This window comes from Betta splendens, chromosome 21 (genome assembly GCF_900634795.4).
Source record: "Betta splendens chromosome 21, fBetSpl5.4, whole genome shotgun sequence".
Classification (NCBI taxonomy): Eukaryota; Metazoa; Chordata; class Actinopteri; order Anabantiformes; family Osphronemidae; genus Betta; species Betta splendens.
The window spans coordinates 17,099,754-17,115,723 of NC_040899.1; the positions used below are offsets into that span (position 1 = coordinate 17,099,754).

The following is a 15,970-nucleotide window of genomic DNA, read 5'->3' on the forward strand; positions in this document are numbered from 1 at the left end:
GGCCGTTTCCATGTGGGCAACCGGATAGAGAAGCCAACGTGGTTCCACACGGAGCTGTGTGACGGTGTTTGTGCTTTCTAGCTGCTGGTGCGTCTTACAAATTATTAAGATGACTGAGAGTAAGACGGAATCGGCCGCTAAGCCGAGGGAACAACTACTGGCGTTGAACCCGGAACAAGATTCAGAGTTTAAGAAGAAGGTGCAGGAGGCGAAGAAAAAGAACACGAACGTGGTAGGTCGACAGGACCTGGTGTTGGTCCCGAAACGTGGAGCCAAGAACGAGCCTCAGTGGCTCTTTGGTCATCACCGCTTAACTCCATTTTTAGCCGCGGGGTCCTTTTCGCTTTCTCATACCGCGCAATGTGTTTTCTCGCAGGGGGACCGGTTGAGCCCAGGAGTGGTCTATGTGGGCCACCTGCCCCTGGGGCTGTTCGAACCCGACCTTAAGACTTACTTCGAGCAGTTCGGGAAGGTCCTGAGACTGCGGCTGTCCAGGAGTAAAAAGGTAAGTCCGGGGATGCCGTAACATGTTTGACATATTTAAAATATTAATAGTTTAAAGGAAATCAGCAAACTTGCCTGTTTGTTGTTCGCTCACTCATTCCCTGTCCTATCAGTTGTAATTATAGAATGCAAAGATCTGTACATTTGATGGGTTGATGACAGGCCTGACAGAACAGTAGGCTCAGTCTGAAAATGATCTCAGGTGAAACGGTGATCTGTGATCAGACAACTGAGCCTAAAGTATTGTGTTACATTTAGCTTATTGCCTGTTTTGATTTGCAGAGTGATAAAACCCATGTACCAACAAATGTATAAAAATATGGAATATTAAATTAAGATTTGTCTTGGAAGTCAGAATGAAGAAAATGCTTATTCAGTAATACCAATATTCAGTGCTAAGCTACTTTTTAACCTTGAATCATTTTCCTTGTAGACAGGTGGAAGCAAAGGCTATGCATTTGTGGAGTTTGAATGTGATGAAGTAGCCAAGATTGTTGCAGAAACTATGAACAATTATCTCATGGGAGAGAGACTTCTCAAATGTGAGTATTAAGTACTTAGGTACCACCATAAGTCAGTGCCTTCACTCTCGTTTGATTGGTCTCCAGCTGATATTTACCTGACCCTAGAAGCTTTATGTTGCTGTCACGTTTTTGTTAATGATTAATTAGTGTAGCTTTCAAAGACAGCCTGGTGATTCTGTTTGTTATTATTTACAAAACTAAAACATTCAAAACAAAGTTATACTGACATTACAAAAGTGGCATTACTCAAAAAATCTTATGTTAGCCACACTCAAAACAACATTGCTTTGCCACTATTGACATTAATGTCGTGATTGAGAATTGTTGTTAACTTAACAAAATTATTGCTTGCACTACTTTGCAGGTCACATTATGGCACCAGAGAACGTGCACGAGAAGCTGTTTGTTGGCTCACAGGCGCACTTTAAAAAGCCTGTGTATCCCGCCGTGGCACGCTACAACAAAAAACACTCAGCAGAACGGGTCAAGAAGATGCAGGACAAACTCTTACGGAAGGAGGCAAAGCTCCGTAAGAGGCTTGCAGCACATGGCATCGATTACGACTTCCCAGGATTTGTAAGTGTTTGAAGTTTAGAATAATGACCTTTTAGTTAGTAGGTAAATGTGCTTATCTGAGCTTCATAAATTAATCTCTAAAATAGACAGCAGCATATGCTGTATATGTTTTTTTTTTATATATAATTTGCCCAGAGGACTGCACATCACATATTATTCAGACTAAAAATATTGCACTTGCTGGGTTTCATCTTAAGCCGTTTGTGCGTAATCTTGATGTTAGTTTTATGTAATCTAAAAGTAAAACAGGAAGTTGAATTGATGTTGTTAAAGCTGCTCAAATTACTTTTGACATATATTTGTGATGTTCATTTGTTTGCATGTTAACATTCAGTGCTTGTTTTTTTCCAGGCTGCACAGGTGTCTCAAAAGAAAAAGTCCTGTGACTCAATGAATGCATCTACATGTAGTGTAAGTGTACCATGCAGTTTCATTTTTAGATTTGGCACAAACTGAAAATGACCCCAGGTTTGTCTGTGATCTGGGGTCAGATAACTGTGCCTATAGTACGGTGGTACGTAAAGCTTATTGCGTGTCTTTTGGTGGCTGCGTGATAAAACCCATGTGCCAACATACTTTGTTAAGCAAGTCCTGTATCAGTGTTCCACCGTGCGCCATGATGAACATGTGACTAATGTGCTTCTCCTGTCCACACCAGGACACCACTCCCATATGCACACCCTCTCTCCTGGAGAGGAGGAAGTCCATGGTCGTTAATGATGATGCTGATGGTGAGATTGTCATTAAGTTACCGACTGCAGACAAAGATGGCTCTTCAGAGGAGGAGGAGGAGGAGGATAAAAATAAAGAGAGTGAGGAATCCAATGAAGAAGAGGCAGAGTAAAAGGCTTGTCTGTTGTATTGTGAACTTTTTACTGTGAGAGCACACTCAGGATAATGGGGTCTTCTGCTTTGAGAGCAATGGGACAGCCACAATCAGAAGTAAAAGTCTGTTTATTATGTGGGTGTTGCATTATAATTCAGAGAAGTATCCAAATGCAATTGTCGTTGGATGATGTGATGAGCCCAGTGCATGGGCCTGGACTGTTTGAAAGGAAATGTTCTGTGTGAGTCTTGAAGCCAGCTGTGTTTTGTTTTTGTTTTTTTTGCCATGTGCTTGTGTTGTAAAAATAACATCAAATGCTTGTGAAATAGGTGGTTCAATTAATTAAACTAGCTAAGCTATCTTTATAAATAAATGTAAGAATTTAAATTTAGGAAAGAGAAAAGCAAAATATGATTAATACTTAACCTGTAACTTAAGTAAGGAGCTGTAGTCATTTTTCACTGATGTGAATTAAAAATAATCATGGCTTAATTACTGTTAATTACAATTGTTAGTTAATTACAAGCATCTACTACATGTAAATAATTGAGTTTCAGTGTGTGTTATACTGTGTACTTTTGTCATTTGAGTCTGGAGAAAATTATTGAGATGTACAAATGCTTGTGTATTATACAAATAACATGCAGCAGTCACTTCTTGCAGTATTAGCGTAGCACATGAACCGACTTAAAACACATGATACTTAAGCGTATCACATGGTATTGGCATATAAACTGCGGCATAAACACAAATTGTGACATAGTGAGAAAACCATTTCCAAACTTTCTAGCCACATCTATACAAGGATAACTCTACAGCTTGAGAAAATAAATGAAATTGGGAATAATACAGATAATAGCGAACACCCAATAACCATAAATATGGTCAATGCCTCTGTTCACGCTCCAGTCATATACAACCAAAGATCAAAGTAACACACACTCATGGATGTATGCATGTTGTCTCTCTTCTCTGCAGGTTTACTTTATCGTTCACTGATATGTCAAGAAGCAGACAATAATGTATATAAAATAAAGGTAATCAAAGGTGCAGGTATTGTACAACTTGATATTTGATATGAATTTTAAGTGTAAGAGCTTACTTTGTAAGCTATCCATACATGGGCGCTGCTGGCAGTTAAAGGCCCTAAAAAGAAAAAAGAAAATTTGCAGACTCTACGGTTCCTTAATGGTACTGAGCAATTCTTCCCTTGGCAGCCAAGGCTTGGCTGGATGGTGCACTTGGTTAGAGTGCGAGGTTAATTACATTGAGGTTGCAAGTTTGAAATTAGCTGCATGATTACTTATTATTTTATATGATAACGTATTGAGTCAAAATTGCATTAACTTCATTTTTAATAGTGAAAAACGTACGCTAGTGAATTAGACTATGATGGCTTTCAGGTGAGAAGGAAAAGGGTTCAAAGATAGATTCTGTAAACCTGTCAGTGACAGCTTTGCGCTTGGATCCTGGGAAGTAGTTGGAGTAAGCGCTCTTACCGCTCTCGTCAAATAGCGCATCTTGGACATATTTTCCCGTTTGTAAGCTAGCTTCAGCAGTAAGAAAGAAAAGAAAGCCATTATAGGTCATTATAACATACAATGTACCAACGACATGTGTCTACTGCATTTGACCCGTCCCCTGGGGGAGCAGTGGGCTGCCATGCAAGGCGCCCGGGGAGCTGCTGCAGAGTGTCTTACTCAGTGGTGCTCTGGAGGGGGTGAGGAGGAGCTCCGGGCCTCGAGGGCCATGTGCCTGCTGGTTTTCCAGCTCTCTGCTGATTACCTTGATCAGGCTTTTCCAGCTTGTCATTGACTGAACACACCTGGTCAAGGTAATCAGTAGGAGCTGGAGCAGGGAGAGCGGCCCTCGTCGGCATCAGTTTGACACCCCTGGTCTACCGGATCCAGGTAACAGAACCATGTAGTAATTGTGAAAGGAGTGGAATTTGAACAGAGAGGCAGAAATAAGCCATAATTTAGTCTTATTTGCAATTCAATTGCAAATTCTTGATATCTTATATTTCCCTGATAATAATGTTATTATTAATAAAGCTGGTCTCTGTGGGCCCCTCAAAGTTTGTGCGCCCTTAGAATCGTCCTAACCCCCCCAGCATAGCAAACAAGAAGGGACTCGAAGCTTTGTACTTTTCCATCAACATTCTCAATATTTTTCTTTCCACAGCTTCATTGTGTGGCTCATCAACTTTATTCTTCTCTAGTTGCTGCAGTTCTGTGTGCCTGTTCCACAACATCCACATCTTCCTCCCTTCTTTCCCTGTCATTTTCATCATTAAAATCCTCCTTCCATCTTCTCTGTACATTCTCCTGGGTTGTTAGCACCCTTCTATCACTGTCTTTAATCACCTTTATCTGTTGCACATCCTTCCCCTCTCTATCTCTGTCTGGCTAGTCTGTACAAGTCCTTCTCTCATTTCTTCGTGTCTAACCTGTCGTACAGCTCATCGTAAGCTTTCTGTTTGGCCTTTGCCACCTCCCTCTTAACTCTGCTCCAAGCTTCCTTGTACTCCTGTCTACCTTCCTCAGTCCTTTCTACATCCCACTTCCTTTGAGCCAACCTCTTCCTCTGGATGCAGTCCTGTACTTCCTCATTCCACCACCAAGTGTCTTTATCTTCTTTCCTCCTTCTAGATGACAGCACCTGTTTCCCTGATAACCTTTGCTGTAGTTTCCCAGTCATCTGGAAGCTCTTCCTGACCCCCCAGAGCCTGTCTCAACTTCTGCCTGAATTCCTCGAAGGTTTCTTCATTCTTTAGTTTCCACCACTTGGTCTTCTTTTCTGTCTTTCCTCTCTTTCTTCCTGACCACCAGAGTCAACTTACACACCACCATGCTGTGCTGTCTGGCTACACTCTCTCCTATCACCACTTTGCAGTCACTAACCTCTCTCCTCTCTAGACCTTGTCTACATAGGATGTAGTCCACCTGCATGCTCCGTTCCTTTACACCAAACCTGCCCATCACCTCCTTATCACCTCTGTTCCCCTCACCAACAACCCATTGAAGTCTGCTCCAACCACCACCCTCTCTCCTCTGGGGATTCTCTCTATGACCTCACCAAACCCACTTCAGAATCTCTCCTTCTCTTCTAACTCACAGCTACTTGTGGAGCCGACCCACTGACTAAATTCACCATCACCCCTTCCATTTCTAGCTTCAGGCTCATCACCCTGTGTGAGACTCTTTTCACCTGTAGAACATTGTTCACAACCTCCCCCTCAGGATCACTCCTACCCCGTTTCTCTTCCTATCTATGCTATGGTAGAACAGTTTGTATCCTCCTCCAATTCTATGTGCTTTGCTTCCCTTCCACCTCATCTCCTGCACACACAGTACATCCACCTTCCTTCTCTCCATCATGTCTGCCAGCTCTCTGCCTTTCATTTTGCCAATGTTAAGTGTCCCTATTCTCAGATCTATGCTCCTGCCTTTCCTCTTCTCTCTCTGACCACAAACCCTTCTGCCTCCTCTCCTTCTTCGACCAGCAGTAGTCCATTTTCCATCGGCACCCTGTAGGTTAACAGCATTGGCGGTCGTCCTTAACCCGGGGCGCGACCGATCCATCGGCGGTCATTCTTAACCCGGGCCACGATCGATCCGGTATGAATTTTTTATGAACGATTCACATGGTTGTTTTTGGCAAGTTTTATGCCTGATGCCCTTCCTGGCGCAACCCTCTCTATTTATCCAGGCTTGGACTGGCACAGAAGTCACTGGCTTGCAACCCCTGTGGCTAGATTAACTTCTGTTAAGATAGTACCAGTTTAAAAAGACTATGAACTCACGTGTGTTGTAAATTACTTCCTGCCTGGTGATTATCTTTTCATTCATAGATTATTAGTAGATTCGTTAGAATTAATATAATTTAGATTTTAAATACATTTTTTAACTGTTAAATGAATCTAAATAAAAGTGTAATATTTTTTCTTTAAAGGTAATGACATGTACTTCCAAACTACATTTTAGCATTTATACTTCGATGCTCAGCGTCTGTGCTCGGAGGGGTCTCGTCGTCGCACACCATGTGTCCAGTGGGTGTCGCTGCGCTCACAACTCAGCCAGTAAACACGCCATGCGACAGTTTACAAGTGCCAACATCATCCCGGATCCACTACGCATGCGCACAACGATCCCATTCTTGTCCTGCAGGCAGCATTCCGGGTGAAGAGTGAGAGAAGACAGGAGAGATTTGAGGCCGTAGATAAATTTTTACATTAAGAAATACGAGCTGTGCGCCCAAACCAGCAGCGACCTCTAAGCAGGATATGGTGAGTAGAAAACTGAATGATGGAAACACACCTTCTCACGTTCATGTCACATTTTCTTCCCTTTGTGTTGCCTGTCTGCGGACTGACGTTCATTGAAAGGAAGGGCTTCGCTAGTGGGGACTAGCTCACACACCTACTGTAGTAAGCTACTTAGTTTGACACAATGGAAAGGTTGGCCCAGCTGTTACGAGGATACAGAATAGAAACTAAAACGAGATCTCGTTGCGAGCGGAGTGAAATAGACCAAAGGCTTTAGTTTCACGTCACCGGCGCCTGGAAGCTGTCAAGCCGCCCCTGCGTCGGCGGCGCTAGCAGCAGTGATGGTCTGGCTCCGAGCTAGCAGCCACTTCGCTCGTGTGCGCACGCGCGTGTGCACAGGCCGAGCAATTGTGTCTGACAGGGATGAGTAGCCCTGCAAAGCCCAGAGTGGCGACATAACACGATAGTGCACAGGTAGCGTTGTTACGGTTTTCAACTGTGTGTTTTTTAAGGCGCTAACGCGTTATAACTAAGTTGTATTATACTGACACACACGCACACTGCATTGGTTTACATTTATGGCAGTGTGAAGTAGGTCAGAGTCCAGTGAGGGTTTTATCTTGCTGCTTTAACAAATTCAGCTTTGATTTTTCACCTATTACTAATGCCTTTGTTTGTGCGTCCCAAGGACCCTAACCAGGGGAAGGTTAAATTGGGACAAATACAGAAAGCAGTGGCATTATTGTGAGCTTAACCTTTTAGCCTTTGTCTTTGCATCACTGGGCATGTAAAGCTGTCACAGATTATTTTGTTTTGCAATAATCATTCCTATTATACTCTTTTAAAAACTCTGTTTGGAGTTGAACTTTTGTACATCAGTTAAAACATGACCAGTCGTCACTGCCTGCCAGTATGGTGCTCAGCAATGATACTGTTCTTTGAGCAGTCTGATTTTTGGTAACTCGCTCATTTGGTCAGATGTATTTATAAACCCTGGTGAATATTCTGCTGCTAAAACTACCTCCACTCCTCTGGTTAAGGCCTTGTACCAGATGTTTGCTGCAGGGATTTGCTTTCCTTTCTAGTTGCAAGAGCATTAGTGAAGTTGGCTAGCAATGTGAGCTAATATGGCCTGGTTCAGCCAGTTCATCCTAAAGGAGGTTATCACAGAGAAACAGTTTAATTTTGTGCACAAAACAGAACATAGTTGTAAAAATTCTTGTCTCTAAATTTTTCCTCTAGTTGAAACAGATTGTGAAATTGCTTAGTGAATTGATAGAAGTCTACTTGAAGACTACTTTTGATGCTTAGCATATTCTAGTGGATATTTTGTCCGAAGGTTTTGAAGTTCAGTCTGATCAGGAGACACTATCAAGACACTTCTGATAGATAAGAATTATTCAATTTACATATTATGAGACTTATACTTACTTACTTATAAGACTTAATAACTGAATATTTTCTCTATCTGTCTTTCCCTCCAGGGCACATCCCGGGACAAAACATGGAGCTCTAAGCTAGCCCTCTTTATAGATCTGCATTTGCTCCCCAAAACCACCTCTTTTACGGCTGCTATAGCAATTTGACTCACCCACTTTAAGAGAGGCAAACAGGGGAAAAACAGAAAAGGGAGGGAGTCCTAAACCTCCCCCAGCTGCTGTCCAGACACACGCACATGCTTCATTGCTACCGTTCCCCAAGGCCTTCTCCATCCGTCCCTACGGCACAGCCACTAGCTGTCTAGTGAGCTAGCACTTGGCTCAAAAAGACCTGTCCTCAGGGGTAAAAATACAAGCAGACTGTGTTCACTCACTGCTTCTCTCTTTGGGGTCAACCAGCCACATACTCACTAAGTGGGGCTTCTTTTGTATAGCTCTTGTTTCCACTGCTTTGAGCAGTGACAGATTGCTAATAGGCAGTCAGTCATTCACCTGGGCAGGCTGAGGAAGGAGTTTATCACAGACCAGGATGATGGAGCCCAACATGGAGAACTGCCTGGCTCAGGTTCTGCAGAAGGATGTAGGCCGACGGCTCCAGGTGGGCCAAGAGATCATTGATTACATTTTGGACAAGGAGAAGTCTCACGACTTGGAACAGGATCAGACTGCACTGGACAAGATGGTCGATGGCATCGCCAGCTCCTGGGTGAACTCCAGCAACTTTAAGGTAAATGTCAGTGGACAGAACCCACTGTTTCCCACACCAATTAGGCCTTTTCATAAAATAAATTTCCATATACTGTATGTGCATTCTAATAATGGTTTAATGCAACTCACTACTTTTTATTATCTCCCCACTTTCTAAAATATTTGGGTTGACACCTTTCAGAAAGTTTTCTACTTACTGCTTTTTCAAAACTGTTGTTTTGCTTTTGACCTTTGTTGTTGTTGTTTTTTGCGATGGTGTAGTGGCTAGCACTCTTGTCTCACAACCAGAAGGCCTGGATGCGTGTGAAATCTTCTCCAGAAAACATGCAATTAGGCTGATTGGGGACTGTGTGTGTGTGTGTGTGTGTGTGTGTGTGTGTGTGTGTGTGTGTGTGTGTGTGTGTGTGTGTGTGTGTGTCAGTGAGTGGTTGTCTGTGTATATAAAGTATGTGGCCCTGTGATGTACTGGTGACCTGTCCAGTCTGCAACCTGTCTCTTGCCTGATTGTAAGCTGGGATAGGCTCCAGCAAGCCTGCGATGCTTGGCAGGAGTAAGCAACGCAGGCAGTAAGGGAGTGAGAGTTTTGTTTTATGTAGGTTTCAGGGTAACTGTGGCCTCAGTCTCTGAAGCAAGAGGTTATCAGTCATTTAGGTGCTGAAAGTAGCCTCCTACCTAAATTGCATTGGGTCGTATCATTGTGTGACGCACTGTGGACGCTACAAAGAAGCACATAGATATTTTAGCTTGTTTAGTTCCGTTTATTGTACATAATCCTCTTCTTCCATGGTGTACAATCAGATGACATTAACGTGCGTGTTACTATACTGTAGGTATTAAACGTGCTCTTTGCATTTGCATTAGCGGTCAACAAAATTACGGCTACCTGACTTTTGCACTGTCCTCCAGAGCGCAGGTGAGTGGGTGCCGATTATTGGGATGGGTCACAATCACGTGATTTAGATAAATTAAAAAATAATAACAATAGAGCACACGGCTCCTACAATTACATTCTGTTTTCAGTACCTAAACAGGTATAAACAGTTTTGTTTGGCTTAAGTAGATTAACTGGGGAACACCTATGCTGCAGTACTGTATAAACCTGTTGCAGAATTCCCATTTTATCTGTCTTTTTTATTGTACATCAAAATAATGGCCCAGTTTCATTAAGGACAGATTTGCCTATTTGCTGTGTCATTATATTATATATTATATTATCAGAGGAAAAACTGTTGCATTATGGGTTTAAAATATCTCTGCTTAGTTGAATCTCAGCTGAATAAAGCCTTAGCCTGTTGCACTGTTTTATTTTTGTCTTGGGGATCTGGCACATACCTGTTAGAATTTGTGTGGAGTGGCCAGAGGAAGTTTGAAATGTGATTTTAGGACACACAGCAAGTCAGAGCTTAATTGGACCTGGCCTGGCTCCAGCTAAGATGGAGGGGTGCTGGAAAGCCAGAGCTAGCAGTTGATGGGCTTCACAACAGGGAGTAGATACATGTGGTCACAGACCAGTCCTTAACATGCTGCAGAATTATATTTCTAGTTTTGTTTGAAATGCCCTCACTATACATCACATTTGTTTTCTTATCATAAGCACTGAGCTCAATGATTCAGTTCTCATAGACATCTCTACTTTTACACAAAAATCCTCATGTTAGCTAGCAGAGCAGACACTGTATCCCAAACAGAGGCCAAGTCAATGACTTGGCAACTAATGTGGAAAGTATTTAGTTTGAGAGTGCGAGAGAGGGACAGAGAGGGTGAAGGATTCATTCACCATAAATGGAGTTTTGGTGGGATTTGTCTAGTACCAAGAACCAGGTTTAAAGGAAGCGCTTCATGGTGTTTTACATTGTGATGACCCAATGTAAACCTTCACATATCTTTGCCTTTGCTTACCAATCAAACATTTGGACACATCTAATTTTAATGGTTGTCTTTATTTTCATGACCCCATTAAGAAATTCTGCAGATGAGCCTGACAAGGCACCTGTGAAGTGAAATGCATTTCAGGTGACGACTTCATCGTGACAATGTAGAGTGAGTTACTTTTTCCTTCACTATGCAATTCGCGTGTTCATTCATAGTCTTGATGCCTTCCGTGAGAGTCTACAATGTAAATAGTCATGAAAAGAGAGCAGAGCTGGTTTACTGACTGAAGAAAAGAAGGTGTGTCCAAGCTGTGAACTGGTTGTGTATATATGAACAATAGACACTCTTATGCTCATTAATGGTATCATCATGGATCAAGTTAACGGTAGTTGTTTTAGATGGTTAGGATGTTTTCTGCTCATGATTAACCCGTGATGTAATTACTATACTTAATAATTGGGGTTTCACCTTGTGCTATGTCATGGAGACACTAGAGGAGAACGCACAGATCCAACGCCTGCTCCAATTAACAAAATTAACAACACTGACTGCTTTGGTTGGACTGGATTTGGTGCCACACTTAACTGGCAGGGCTTCAGGACACTCTAAAAAATGTAAACGCACAGTAAACCATGGAATGATTTGATTTTTTTTTTTGTTTTCATACCTCTCTAAGACCATTTTGGCTCTCGTCAGTATGCATCCATGACGTCACTCCTCCCCTTCCTTCTATCGTTTTAATCTGTCCCATTGCCTGTTTAAAGCAGAGCCAGATAGCCTGGCTGGTTTACCGTCTAAATCTAATCAGGTTGTCAGGACGTGTTTCTGAGTTGACAAGCCTGAAAGCGAAGGCTCAGCCAAGCCCGTGCCACCTGGGATGTTTTTCAGCCATGTCTGTGCTGCATTGTCACAGAGACCACAGGCAATTTATTCACAGGGACATTGGTAATGTAGGCTTTGTCTTACACACCATCAGATAATGTGAAATTCTGCTACAGTTTATGTCATCTTTCCCACTCTAGCAGCCCATCAAACAAGCTGAAAGCCTTTAAGCTGGACATTTTTACCTTAGTTTAACAGTGTTCGGGTTGGGAGCTGTGAGTATGCATTCTGGCCACCCTTGGGTCTCCTGCACTGTCCTCCTTTCAATCTCTCAGCTTTAAGTGCTTGCTGCTTTGTCCCTAGCTTTATCACCTGGTTTACAGGCTGTTGTTTCCTCCCAGTTGTGGTTTATTTGTGGCTTTATAGATAATGGATTCCATTAATTTATAGTGCTTTTCAGACTAGGAGTAAACATGATAGGTTTCTATCAGCAGCTGATTGACTGTCTACCTCCGCGTGATAAGGATATTAGCACTATTACATTCCTATTGACAGAACAAAATAGTCCAAAAATATGTTATTAATATTGTGGTAATAGGTTGTATAAAGGTGTTTGTAAATAGTAATATGGCAGATGTGACACATAATGATGTTCCCTGTCTGTGTAGTACAGTACATGTATCTGATGGTGAATTCAGTTTGGCCATAGCCTGTAAGAGGACGAGTGGAGGCAGAGTGTACTGATCTAGTGCATGGATCTATAACCTTTCCTTTTGTATGTGCCCCTCACTTATTCAGATAAATCAATGTTCTGATGATCTCCTTCCATCACTGCCAGTAGTGGAACCCTTTGTGTGCCATAATATTGTAGCCATGGCTATAATCTGCTCTTTTTTGATCTGGATTTTTTTGATTTAAGAATAATCGTGTGTGTCTGTTTTGTGTCAGCTATTTTTTAACACGTGCAGATGGACATGTTGTGGCTGATCTGTATCGGTTCGGTTGTGCTTTATATTAAGGCTTTCCATGTGAGAGTCATAAGGCCAGACATACGTATTATATTGAAGGACTAGTGTTCATCCACTAGTGCATATCCCACAGAATTTATGGGTCATGAGTGGTTTAATTTCAATTGTGAACAAACAGTGAAACAACATTATTAATAAATGCAAACATCAAAGTGGAGTTTTGACAAATTACAGTTTATTAGATTTTCGGAACAAAAGAAGTGAATTTAAACCTGAGCAAGGAGACCAACCTAAATAGACTCTAGTGTCTTAAAGGCAACCATGCCAACTACTCAGATATCTGCCAGAGTGCTGGTATATGAAAACACATATTTAAACTGTAACGCCCAAAACAAAACAGGATGTAAAAGCCAAACTTCATCCTTAGACCTCAAACGACCAGTTGGATAAAGCCAGAGTTCAAGCCCAGGCTTCCCCTCTGTTCTCAGACTGGTGCTGCAAGTAATAACTGATGATAACTACTACCTATCAGCAAAATTAAATTATTCATTATTCAAGACACAGCTACAGAGAGAGGTTCAAGGACACTGCAAAATATAAACACAAACTTTAATTAATAATTTTATTTTTTTAGTGTTGGTCAACGATTAAAATCCTAAAATCCAATAACTGCATAGGTTTTCTACGATTAACGCATTAATATGAGAAGCATTCAGTAACAAATCCAGGGAGTAACTACTCCCTGGCGAGAGCAACAGTTGGTGCACGTTGTAACGCATCAATTTTATTGTCCTCTACTTTTCATACAAATCATGTGTTCTTCCTGTGATGATGCGTCTTGGTGGAGGCTCACAAGTGCCGTCCTTCGTTTTTCTCACATTTAACTAAATGACACAACATGTTTTCTCACATTTAGTTAAATGTGCAAAAGTCTAAATTTAAATGTTAAATGTAAATGTTAATTGTTAAATGTTAATTGTTAAATGTCAAATGTAAATGTTAAATGTTCGCCGAGTGTAAAACTGAATATTCATGACATGTGCAAGTAGACTCCACCCGCAAACTCAAACTTTTTTGGCGCTTGTGCTGTTGCTGGCTGCCGTCTTTGTGTTCTTACCACTGTACAACTGTTATAACACTGTACAATTGTGGAGAGCAGCAGCAGAGTTTGGCATCCCTTGGTGAATGTAAGTGAAAGGCAAACTAGGTCTGAGCTCATACCACTGGCTAATCAATTTGCTAGTAAAAAAGGAAGCCTGTGCTCAGCTGAATTATCATAGTGCCAACGGCACAGACAGATTTAACAGATTTATATTGGATTAGCGTCCCGTGAGTTTTTAGTAAAAGACTAAATGGCCACTTCAACAACAGTTATAATGAAATCTGACTGCAGCTGATTCTGCTGTATACAGAGCATTTGAACTTTTATTGAGTAAAGTTCTTTCTGTATAAAGTAGCTGGTTGGTGTCAGGCGTCAATAAGTCTAATTCCGGTTGGCTTTGCAATGCTTTCCTGTGCCCGTGTTGAAGTCACTTACTTTGCACTTCTGCTGCCTGTGAAGTGCTGCATCATCCTGTCTAAACCGCTGTAAACCATATTTCTATGAACTGAGTTATTCAACCCAGACGACATGTTTGATCTAGTTTAAGGATGAGCTTAATCAGCACAACATTTACTCCTGTTAATTATTATGGGATCAGCATCCTCCAAAGCTTATAGTGATACTTCCGCTGAAACGCAAGTTGTGTCATAAAAATTTTGCAATTATTAGCAAAACTATGCAACAACATTTAAGACTGATGGTCTATGTCCAGAGAAAACAGGGAAAACGGCAGTGATATGTGTTACGAACAGGGGACTTTTGCATAGAAATTATGAAGCAATCTGAGTGTCCCGTCATTCTTAAATACTACCCGACATCGTTTTGGTCATCCCCCATTGAAAATCGGTAAAAGGTTTTTGTATCTGTATCTGAGTCAACCAGAATGCATGTTTCTCATTATGTGTTATATCAGTGATCTGACAATAAGTCAGGCTGTATTCCACTTATTAATATGTTTTATTATTAGTGGGAGAGCTGAACAGCTCTCACACTATTGTTATCTTCGGTCTTTATTATTCCGCTACTTCTTCTTCTTCTTCCGCTCTTTTTTCAATTGCTATCTACTTTTTTAACACTTAATCGTAGAATTGTCGTTCAACTTTCTAAATGTGTGTCATCTTCAGGAGATGTGTGCTAATATTTTTTATGTTTTCACCTATTAAACTTTTATTGTTATTCAACTTTTTTCATCGTTTTTTTATAATGGTCGTCTATGGGAATCATCGTTCAACTTTTTGTCAACTTCCCTCTTTTCGTCAGCGTCTATCATCGTCATACCTTGGAGTAGAAACGTCATTTCAACTTCAAAAGCGTCTATCATCTTTTAACTTTATCAGTGTCAGTCAGCGTCCACGTATCTTCTATACTTTTCAACTTGTGAGCGTTTAAATATCGTGTGTTTTTTGTTAAATTTTCAGCTTTTCCATTAGTGTGTATTGTGTCTGCTAGAGTGCGTGATGTCACAGCTACAGTGCGAGGGTGCGCTTTTTAAAGACAGAACTTATGTCTTTAACTCGTCACTACAGCCACAATTTTTATTCTATCAACGTAATTATTTCACTAAAATGTAGTCATACTTGTCTTCTTTCTAATGATGTGTCTGGCTGTACCCTCAGACCTATACCTTCGTCGCTATCGACCTCAAAGCACGGAGAGATCCTGAAATTCTCCCATAAACTCTAATGATAATTTTCGGCAGACGTCTGGAGAAAAAAAACAGGAGGAGACATATTTTGAAATTGCGACTGTGGCTACAAGCTTTTGTCCTTAAACATAAATTTAACTCCACATGTTCAGGGAAGCCTTGGGATTCATAAAATGAAAATATTTTTGTAATACCTATTATGATTTTGCTGGAATAAGCCTATTTATCAAGGGTTAAAGTCTGCTTTCACAGAGTAGAGTGAGCCTGATTTTCCCGCCTTTCGTTTCCATGGTGCAGCTGCAGATTTGACTGAGAGGTCAAACTGCTGATGCTCAGAGCAGTTCCATGTTTATTACTGATTAGTCAACTACACTATTGGATTGTGTAGTAATTAAGCACACACTTCCTCTAAATCCTTTAAAAAATAAAAGCACCAAGCCAAATAATTAGCTTTAATAGCAATATTTCTGCTTTTAGATGGCTAATTATGACTATTTAAAGATAGATTAACAGTTTAGTAATTACCCCCACGAATTTCCTCCAAATCCTTTCAAAATAAAAGCACCAATTACAATTTATTACCTTTAATGGCAAGATTAGAAGATTTCTGGTTCTGAAAACTTACCAATCATTAATGAGACTATTTTAGTGTTCAGTAAATAACCACTCACTTATTAGGGTGCTTTTATTCTGAAAGGGCTTAATCTAAATCTTTTA

At 41.1% G+C, this 15,970-nt stretch overlaps 2 protein-coding genes and 2 non-coding genes across 4 annotated transcripts in view; all 4 read left to right on the forward strand.

Annotated features, from left to right (window-relative positions):
• The first annotated feature begins 3 nt into the window (after positions 1-3).
• nifk (nucleolar protein interacting with the FHA domain of MKI67) lies at positions 4-3,480 on the forward strand. The gene is made up of 6 exons (XM_029137631.3): positions 4-232; positions 377-505; positions 938-1,046; positions 1,393-1,604; positions 1,956-2,015; positions 2,263-3,480. The coding sequence occupies exons 1-6, from the start codon at positions 110-112 to the stop codon at positions 2,446-2,448; spliced, it is 819 nt and encodes a 272-aa protein (XP_028993464.1). The 5' UTR covers positions 4-109; the 3' UTR covers positions 2,449-3,480.
• Positions 686-813, forward strand: LOC114847859 (small nucleolar RNA ACA64). Its single transcript, XR_003784290.1, has one exon. It is a non-coding gene; the product is annotated as a small nucleolar RNA ACA64 (small nucleolar RNA).
• On the forward strand, positions 2,052-2,180 carry LOC114847858 (small nucleolar RNA ACA64). Its single transcript, XR_003784289.1, has one exon. It is a non-coding gene; the product is annotated as a small nucleolar RNA ACA64 (small nucleolar RNA).
• Positions 3,481-6,570: 3,090 nt separating the features above from the next.
• The window catches only part of clasp1a (cytoplasmic linker associated protein 1a), a 52,223-nt gene continuing 42,823 nt past the window's right edge, over positions 6,571-15,970 (forward strand). The window contains exons 1-2 of the mRNA XM_055504909.1: positions 6,571-6,718; positions 8,182-8,863. Coding sequence (XP_055360884.1) covers positions 8,666-8,863 — 198 coding nt within the window. The 5' untranslated portion in view covers positions 6,571-6,718; positions 8,182-8,665. The remainder of the gene's footprint in view (positions 6,719-8,181; positions 8,864-15,970) is intronic.